The sequence below is a fragment of the Nuphar pumila genome, chromosome 5 (assembly GCF_984573655.1).
Source record: "Nuphar pumila chromosome 5, dmNupPumi1.hap1.1, whole genome shotgun sequence".
NCBI lineage: Eukaryota > Viridiplantae > Streptophyta > Magnoliopsida > Nymphaeales > Nymphaeaceae > Nuphar > Nuphar pumila.
Window position 1 is genome coordinate 118,793,864 of NC_143253.1, and position 9,881 is coordinate 118,803,744.

The window sequence follows — 9,881 nt, forward strand, 5'->3', positions numbered from 1 at the left end:
TAAACTAGATCAAATTCAATAAAATTGGATCTGGATCCTTTTTATATGCAAGTACTGGATCCCTTTAAAAAACTGAAAGTATGTGGTTGACATGTAGATAACCATATCTCAAAAAAAGAATGTGCAGGATTCGTTCATGGACACCATTGACTTTGATCAGATAATGAGATCCATATCTAAAAAAAAGAGTGCAGGATTCGGTCATGGACACCATTGAATTTGATCCATTTGCATTAACTACTGCTAATTTTTTTTTTCTGAATAATTGGAACTGCCTTGCTCTTATAGTTTATTAGCATAAAACTCCATGTCCCCTTTATCTGCTACTACGGAGTCCATTGATCCAGTTTCAGCCTTGCGGCAAGGAACACACATCCCTGGTTTTGAACTTATGATGTATCATCAACGTGGTGACGTTCACAAGTCGCCCCTACCAGATGAGTAGAGCTCTCTTTAGCTTTTATTGGTGAATATTTTATGAATCAACACCGAAATGCAATTTAATATTTATTTTTAGTTTATTTATTGGCGCTTGGACGACAGCTGATTTCAGGCCAACTTGTGTTTGCGTTGTAGCTGGACCGACCAACGCTGTCGAACCTCAGATGGATGGGACCCACTTCCATGTGGAGAGTTCGTCTGGGCACGTCGACTCAAACTCAAAATTACAGAGAACCGCCATAAGAAACACAAATTGCTTTTTACCGGCTCGTGTAAACAAAACCTCAGAATGAATGATTGCCCTTGAAACCTAACCAGAGAGTGGACAGGTTCCACTTATTTAACAGGGTATATGATCGGTCTGTGAAGCCTTGAAGCTGAAGACATCCTTTGGGGTTGATCTTGTAGTTCTTATGGGGTGGAGACCATGCTATGCCCAACAATATGGATCCAATACAAATCCGAATTGGACCTCATCGGTCCTCTTAGTCTACCTTGACCCCATCCATTTTCAACTGCCTTTGATTCTTGTATGTGATTTGGAGTGCAAACTGAATTAGGTCAGACCTTTGATCCAATTCAATATGATAAATTATCATATATAAACCTTTTTTTGAATTTATAACCCAAAGAAACTGCACTCATCACAAAGAACCTGGTTGCACTGGGTCAGCCTGTCATACTTATGGTCATCGTGCCGACAGGGTAAAACTCCGAGGCTAGGACCCCTGGCCCTGGGGCCTTGATGGCATCCTTCACCTTAATCAAAACACTAATATTGTCCCAACCCATTTTTCTCATGCCACACAAACAAGAGAATTTTTTTTGATAAACAATAGTTCTCATATGAAAACTTCTCATATGCAATTTATTTTTTCTCCTTGTTTGTTTTAACATGGAAAAATAAAAATAAAATATAAAATCTGAATAAAGAACTAGTAGAAATTAAATATTGATTCAAATACAGTTCACACCCGCCCAAGTCGGTTGAGTGGCAGCGGGTCTGGGTTGAAGGTTCTGACCCCTTTGTCCTAGGTTTGACTCCCACCAGGTGTGCGAGTGCCTTTAACTGGTGGGCTCCGCAAGGGTTTGGCTGTCGGTGACTGCACCCGGAGTTTACCTCTCAGGGAGGTGGGCTAATTAAGTGACCCAGTTCTTGGCTAGGTTTCGTTGACATAAAAAAAATCAAATATTGTTGTTGAATTAAAAAAACCATTACAATAAGTCAGATCCCATCTGAATCCGCATTCGGATGTTGTTTGTAAGATCCTCACCGACAATAAGGCTCTAGATTCAGATCGAAGGTCAGGGTTAATTCACTTGTGCCCTACGATGAGAAGGCAAGCACGTATCATAATGACAAATATTTTAAAAATTAAGGGATGCTAAATTTTCGTGTTTTTTTTTTTTTTATGTTTCTAGTTTTCGTAAGCAAAATATTGATATAAATAATTAATTAAAAATAGAAAAATATATTTATAATAAAGAAATAAAAGTGCCCATGTAAGTATTGTGATAACAGATAAAAATGCAAGTCTTGTGATATTTACATTCTAATGAAAATATCAGGATATTTTACTGTTTAAAACGGCAACCTAATTATCGTGTTCTTAATAACATAGGTACTCATGTAACGAATATTGACGACATTTTGAAACTCTGCTGATGTTGAGAATATGGCATCTTTATCATGATATTAGTAAAATAAAGTTAGTTTTTAGGGATGCCGATATTTTCCATAGGTAAACCATATTTTTTAATATGTCGGCGAGATTTTCCTGGCTGAGTTTTTTTTCCCGAGAACGAGATTTATGAATAGTAACATCGCAAGTTTTTTATTTTGAGGTTAACTGCAAAATAGTTTCAGTTTTGAGGCTAAGAGAGAATATTTTCCATGCAGCAGCTAATCTGCAATTTTTGAATTTTTTGAAAACCGCATCTCCCCCGCTGTTGAAGGCCGGCCCTTCTTTCGCTTCTCCATCTCTTCCGCGTCGCTTTTCTCTTCTTCCTCCCTCGCTCTTTGCCTACAGAGAGACCTCTCCTTCTCTTTCTTTCTCTTCCAGAGGAGAAAGAGCTCTCTCTCTCTCTCTCTCTGCGGAGATGGCGTCAACGCGTGTCTCCGCGATCTCCCTCTCCTCCTTCTTCTTCTTGTTCTTCTTGACGGACGTCTCGGCCTCGGGATACATCTCAGGTGCGTTTCTGACCGTATATTCTCGTTTCCTTTTCAGGATCACGGGTTCCTCTTCTTTTAACTTTCAAATCTTTCGTGAATTCGGGAAAATGTCGGTTTTGTTTTGCTTCAATTCATCTCTTCTTGAGATCGTACCTGTCTTTTTGGTTGAAATTCATGAATTTTGGATCTCTGTAGCTCGGAATAGCTCCGGATTAAGGAAAATTTCGATTTTTGTGCGTGGTTTCATGTAAGATCGTGATTTTTGCTTCGTTTGGTAGTTTTCTCGTTGGAGGCTGGTTCGTGATTTTGGATTTCTTTTGGTTTTAGTATTTTTTTTCGTTCCTTCTGGGATCTTATCGCTGGAACCGTTTTTCTCCTTTCTTCAAAAATCTCAGATTTTCGTTTTTTATATCGATTTCATGATTAAATGAACTTCTGGTTTCTTATGGGTAAACTCCTTCCATTTAAGCCCCAGATCGTCCTATTAGCTTTAGTTGTTTGTAAATTGATTGAAATTTTGAAATCTCTGTTTTGTATAGTCCATTCCAGATCGTCTCTCCCGAGACATCAACGCGAGATGCATTTAGAACCAGATACAAACTTTCTATTTTTAGGTTAAGTTCTTTCTTTTTAGGCGACGTCGAACAACAATGCACGGTAATTCGAAAAAAAAATCATTTTCTTTTTTAAGGAAAAAAATAAAACCTTTTTGTGTAGATAAGTATACTCGTTTCATTTCCTGGTGAACTAAATTTCTCTATTTTAATGGGCCATATGTTAGGAAAACCACGAGCAAGAAACAACCAAAAGGAAACAAAACCTCTCCTCAAATCCGAGAGAGAGTAAAAAACCACGGCCGCCCAGAGAGAAATCTTATTACTCTTATCAGACAGTTACAAGCTAGGGAAAGAAAAGCGAGAATATAAACAAGGCAAGGGCGACAACCCTAACCCTAACCAAATCGGGTCGGATCCACTGAAAACCGGGTCCCAAACCGGGTCAGCGGGAGCCGCGCCGGGGGAGCCCCCGGACCCCCCTTCCTACAAGGGCAAAAACAGTGAATCAGGCTCCACAACTCATCACCATATGCCTTCGATTAAGTCTGGATTTCTTAATTGTTAGGGAATTTAGAGTTTTCATTAGTCTCTTTTAAATTATCTTAATCCTCGATTCGCTTGTTTCTACAGATTCTTCCGCACTTCATTCTTTTTCGTAGTTATTGTAGTGCTACCTGAACTCATGGCTTACTGTAGGAGATTCTGTAGTTTGTAAACCGTGAACACAATTTGGATTTTGAAGCACCTATAATATCCTGTCAATCTTCTCCTTTATTAAATGGTTTTATGAATCTCCAACGCCTCCCCCTAGTCCTTGTGTTTAGTCATGGCTCTTTTGTTTGCAGATCGCATCTTTGAGCAACCCCACACAATTGGTAGAGGACTGCTTCAGGTGGAAAAGAGTGAGTATTTTTTCCTCGTTCAGTTTTCCTGTAATTTTAAGTGTAATGTCTTTGTTGAGGGTAATATTGTTTAGTTGGGCAATCAAATCTTGGTTGGGTTCTATATTCTCGGACACACGCAACCCTATAATGTTGGACGTAATGCACTTGTACAGACAGCGTACAAACGTATATGTTCATGCATGCACATTGATTTTGAAAATCATGCTATCATGCCAACGTGATTTTGGTGTCCCCCAGCAGAACTTTGTTATTTATAGTTATTTGCTTGCTGGCTGCAACATGTGTTATTAATATCATTCTATATCTATGTTTTTTATTCTGCAAGTTTCTCCGTTTCTCTTTTCACATTATGAATTGGAAAGAAATTTCTTATAGTGGTCTTCTGGTATTCCTTTGAGTCTTTTTCCATCATAGGAAATCTTCTGTAAAATTTCTGAAACCATAGAGTTGTTTCAGTAAGGCTGTCTTAGGCTATGTTTGAACCATAGTCACCTGTATCGTTAAAGGTAATTTCTGAGGGTATTTTTCGGAGAGATTTTCAAAATTTGATAAATCTCGGGAGTTTAAAAAATTTTAAAAATATAAATAACAACAAAAATGTTAAGAAAATAATAAGTTTTGCATTATTTTTCTTCCAAAAATATAAAGAAACATGTTTTAAAGGTTTTAAAATATAAAAGAAAAAAATAGGAAATGCAAAATTAAAATAAAAAGAGTTTTTCACAAAAATATCGCGATAATATCATGATATATTCCCGATATTATCGGCTACCTTGAAATAGCCGATAATATTGCAATATTTTCAATGTATAGGTGATATCAGTGACAGTGGTTTGAACACAGATAATTGCAAAGATCTGGACATTTCCTTGTGCTTCCTAGTATCCACATGACTTACAGGTATCTTATCCTTTGATGTTAAAAAATCATGGCCTTGGGCAGAGCTTTGATGCTTGGCATTATGTCATAACACGCTGTCCCCATCTCCTAGCACAAGCTTTTCTCTTTGTCACATGATGGAAATGAGAAGATAGATACCCAGTTTGACATCTGCATGCAATCATCAAAACGGAATCATGGTGACAAGATTATTTTTCACAAGACTGGAAATAGTCCATCATCAATAGGGTGTTTGGCAAATTTTTTGGACGCCTGCTTCTAGTTTTCTACTTTGGTAACTATGGGTCCCTGGGGTGTTTTCAACATATCATAGGATGAATACTTAGCTCTCTTTGTGGCCCTCATGTCCCTGGATTCTTCTTTCAATCATGATGTTGGGAACAACATACTTGAATTTGATGGTTAGCTTTCAACTGTGATATTTTTCTTGTATTGGGTACTGTTCTGAACAATATCATGGTCATGTGTCTTCCGGTGTTCCACAGTCTGATTTCTGGCCGTCTAAGGTAAAAGAAATAAGTCAAGATATCTGTAGTACTTATGATATTTTGTTGGTTTCTGGTGATGACTGTTATGTTCTAAGATGTATCATGGAAAAACAAGGAATTGGTGCATCCCACATAACCTTTGTTAAGGAACATGCTTAAACAATTATTTGCATTCAGAATGCATGTTAGACATTAGAAATATATTGCATGTACCATACTTGTTGCAAGGATGTTTGGCTAAATATGCATTACTATTTGAACATAGACATCTCCTTTGAGGCATTGCCGAATGCAATTTTTTGTTTCTATATGAATTTTGCAAAATGTAGGTTTGCACTTTGCATTGCTAAGTGGAGTGCAAGTGTATCGGTTACTGAACTGGGTTGGGACCTGATAGAATATGGGCATATCTGTCGCTAGATTCTTGGGTGATGGGTTTTCTTAGGTGCCTGGAGAGTGGAGACTGCTGTACATTGTGATAAGATCCTTTGACTAGTGGTGCTGTGCCAAGCTATGCCTTACAAATTCCTGATGAAACCACCATAAAAAATAATATGCCCCTCATGGAACTTGGAGAACAGGAATAAACACGCATTTACATGCAACATTTTATGGACCCCATACTTTCTGTTCCATGCATGGTAAAGAACTTCATATCTGAAGTGCACTCAGTGCTTTTGATAATTTCTTCATTTCAGGCAGCTGCTGCAGGACCCTTTAGAAATTGGTTTATTAATTGTTGTGTACAAAACCTTCTCAAGTAGGATGCAATTGTCAAAAATCAATGTATTTTCCCTTGATGCCAGGACTGAGGAATGAACTTTATTGAACTCTTTATATTTGTTGGAATAGATCACGTCATTTATGGATAAAAGGATCAAATTTATGTTCTTGGGCAGCAGATATGTAGAAGCATGCAAAACAGTGCAACAGATTCAGTCAATTGGAGGTAGCTTGGCACTCTGAAGAGGAAAAAAGAAAAAGCCTTCACATGGCAATGAATATGCCGTGCAATTAGGCTTCACTCTTCATAAAACCTAAACTAAGACCCAGTGTGGGCTGTCAAGACTGGCTTGGTGCAGCCTGAGCAGGCTCTTGGCTTATTTGAGCTCAAGCCAATTGTTAGTAAAAAAATTAGTTGTTTTCATAGTGGAGGGGATGATTTGAACATAAAGATGGTTTGATTTTATTATATAAGGTGACATGTATAACATATCTATGATGAGCTTATATTAAAAGGGATTGATCCATTGTTATTGAGTTTATGCTTATCTCATTTAACTAAACAAGCTCTGATATTAAGTTGATGCTACTCATTTAGCTAATTAGTGACCCCTAGATTCTTATGAGAAGCTTAGCTTATTTGACAGCATATATATGGTATCTAACTAGATGTCATTCGAAATAGAGTTCAGTGAGAACCTTGGCTTGTTGTGCAGTCCTACATGAGTATCTAACTAGGTGTAACTCAAAATAGAATGCAGCTTTGGTTGTAAGTAGCATGGATTAAAGGCAGTGTGATTCATTGATTTATTGGGTTCATGGATGATATGGAAGAGAGAGAGAGAGAGAGACTCCTACCTCGTTCCTCACTGCAACCATGATGCTTTGAGCTCAAGATCCTCTTTTCTTTGATAAGACAGGATCCTCATCTCATACCATCCACTATACACATTCAACCTGATATAGTTAATACTTGGGTATGTGTTTTGCTTCTTCTGAAAATTGTGTACTGTTTCAGAATTCTTGCACAATTGACATTTTGTATTTCAATGCGGATATGGTTCGAATATCTAAGTAGTTGAGCGCTCTGTGGTAATTCTAATATCAAACTTACATGCTGTCATTTTTCTGCATTTAGAAAGTCTGATGTGGGATCGATTTCTATCTTTTGGATATATGGGCCAACATTATAGTTAATGATACCCCTTTTCTTTTTTCTGTTCTGAAGTTACAGATTAGCAATGGAAAATTTTGCTCCAGCTATTAATAGAGATGCTCTATTAATCAATGCTGCTAAAAGAATTACACATAAATTTTGTTTTCCTTTTTCTCCTTTAATTTTGCTCCAGTTATTGGCAGAGATGCTCTATTGTCCAATGCTAAAAAGCTGGTCCTTTTTTTCCTTAATTCTTCTTCCTTGTCTGCAGGTTGCCCCGTGGACTTTGAATTCAAGAATTACACCATCATCACAAGCCAGTGCAAAGGACCACGATATCTACCAACCCCTTGTTGCAATGCTCTCAAGCAATTTGCATGCCCCTTTGTAGCAGAACTCAATGACCTAACAAACAACTGTGCGAGCACAATGTTTAATTACATAAACCTAGCTGGGAATTATCCACCAGGGCTGTTTGCAAACGAGTGTAGAGATGATAAGAAGGGCTTAACATGCAATATGACCGCAACAGAGAATCTTCAGCAGAACCCTAACTCCAGTGGAGCACTTGTTGTTTATGGCTCTACCCTCATCCTTGCTATCATGGTTAGCATCCTAATCTTCCTTGTTTTATAAACCCAGTTATCTACATTCAGGTAAACTGTAATTATTGTTATATGATATCTAGAGTCCCACTCTCTACTTGTATTTTTTATGTTGATACGCCTCTAGATCTTGTTATGCCATTTAACTGCATCAAGATTCTTGTATGTTGTCAACATATAATGATTGTAACAATAAAAGAACAATGGTTCCTCTTTCAGAAATTTTGGAATTATGAGTATTTTCTCCATTCATTTTCCTCATCAACTGGGTGACTAGGTTGGGTCATGACAAGTATCTCCCATGGGATTCAATCCCAATGAGTGGGAGAAGAAGCTTTCTGGGATTTGGAAGGAGGGTTTTAGAGAGGAGCAGGTATCTCAAAAAGGAGATTTGCAACAATCTGACTATCTGGAGGTGCCATTAGAAAAGTGGTGTCACTGGTCTGTACATAATTCTTTGAGCGCGCATCAGGTCAGAGGTACCTCGGGTGCCTTTCATCAAATCCTGTTCATCCATTTGATGAACGGCAGCCAAAATATCATAAATGGATAGGTTGTTTATTAGATGGGTGCCACAAAATGTTTGAGAGCCATTCAAGTTTTAGATGAGTGGCATTTACAGTGCAAAAAATGAATGGCTGAACCAAAACAAACATGATGGTGTTTTGGTTGCTGTTCATCACATGGTTGAACGGTATCCAAGGCATCTCTGCCGGTCTACCCATCAGAGCTGCCTATGACCTGATGCCCTCTCTATTTCTTTAGCTTATCAGACAGTTCAAGATACTATTTTCCTGTAAAGCAGCTTTCATGTTATCTATTATATATATCAGTAGTGATTTAAGCCTACAATGGGGTCAGATACAGGTTTATCTGGGCTCAACATTTGCATCCATGTGAGACCAATTTGATTGGGCACAACTAGGTCAACCCATATCCACTTCCATAGCCATAACCAACTATGTCAGTCTTAATGCTCAGTATCTTACCTTTAGGTATATCTTGTTACCAATTGTTTTGCATGCAATAATGGCACTTTCTTAAAAGTGACAGTTGCCCCACCAGGGTAGAACCTGGGTGCAGTCCGGTTGAACACAACCAAACCTACACCTCACGTAAAAAGTTAATGGATCTTTATCAATCATGTAGAGATAAAAATCTGTCTCATAATCCTTTGGTTTCCTAATTCTTACTTTTTCTAATTTTTAGATTTTCAAGTTTTAAAACACGCTTTTGGATACATGTTCTCGAAAAACATTGAGAGAAGAAAGATTTTGCAAATCTTTGAAAGTTAATTTTTCTCTGAATTCAGCTTTGCATATATTCACAAATTACTTTAGTTTCTAAGTTCGTAATTAAATCTATATACTTTGTTGTTGTGGAAATAACAGATAAAAACACGTGCTAGTTTATGTCCAAAATTAGTTTGTTTAAGTTCATTCAGTCTAACATAAGCAATACAACCTAAAACCTTAATATAACTTAAATTTATTTTTTTTATTTTTTCATAATTTATAATAAGTAACATCTAATTTTGAATTAGACACACAATTTAAAATATAAAATGCAATGACTAAAGCTTCTCCCCATAAATTAAATCAATACCGAAACTAATAAGCATTGCATTTAACATATCAATTAAAGTTTTATTTTTTTGTTCTACAACACCATTATACTTGAAAGTGTAGGGTATAGTGTTTTGTTTATGTATGTCATGTTCTTCACAAAATTTGACAAAATCATGAGACAAATATTCTCCATCTCTATCAGACATAATTGGAGCAATTTTGCAGTTATGAAAATTTCTCAACTTCAATCTTAAAAATTTTGAATTTTGCAAAAGACTCATCTTTGCTTTTCATAAAATAAACATAAAAAATTTAGAAAAATCATTAATAAAAGTTATGAAGTAAATATTACCAATGAGTTGAAG

At 36.9% G+C, this 9,881-nt stretch overlaps 1 protein-coding gene across 1 annotated transcript; it reads left to right on the forward strand.

Moving 5' to 3' along the window:
* Window positions 1–2,541: 2,541 nt before the first annotated feature.
* Window positions 2,542–8,178, forward strand: LOC149838347 (GPI-anchored protein LLG1-like). The gene is made up of 3 exons (XM_090008230.1): window positions 2,542–2,632; window positions 4,017–4,073; window positions 7,615–8,178. Exons 1-3 carry the CDS (start codon window positions 2,542–2,544, stop codon window positions 7,977–7,979), a joined length of 513 nt encoding a protein of 170 aa, XP_089864356.1. The 3' UTR covers window positions 7,980–8,178.
* Window positions 8,179–9,881: the final 1,703 nt, after the last annotated feature.

Excerpts from the sequence above, each read along its gene's own strand:
- LOC149838347 (XM_090008230.1), top strand. The coding sequence starts at position 2,542 with ATGGCGTCAACGCGTGTCTCCGCGATCTCCCTCTCCTCCTTCTTCTTC. Across the intron at positions 2,633-4,016 it reads GGCCTCGGGATACATCTCAG|ATCGCATCTTTGAGCAACCC; the intron begins GTGCGTTTCTGA and ends TTTTGTTTGCAG. Across the intron at positions 4,074-7,614 it reads ACTGCTTCAGGTGGAAAAGA|GTTGCCCCGTGGACTTTGAA; the intron begins GTGAGTATTTTT and ends CCTTGTCTGCAG.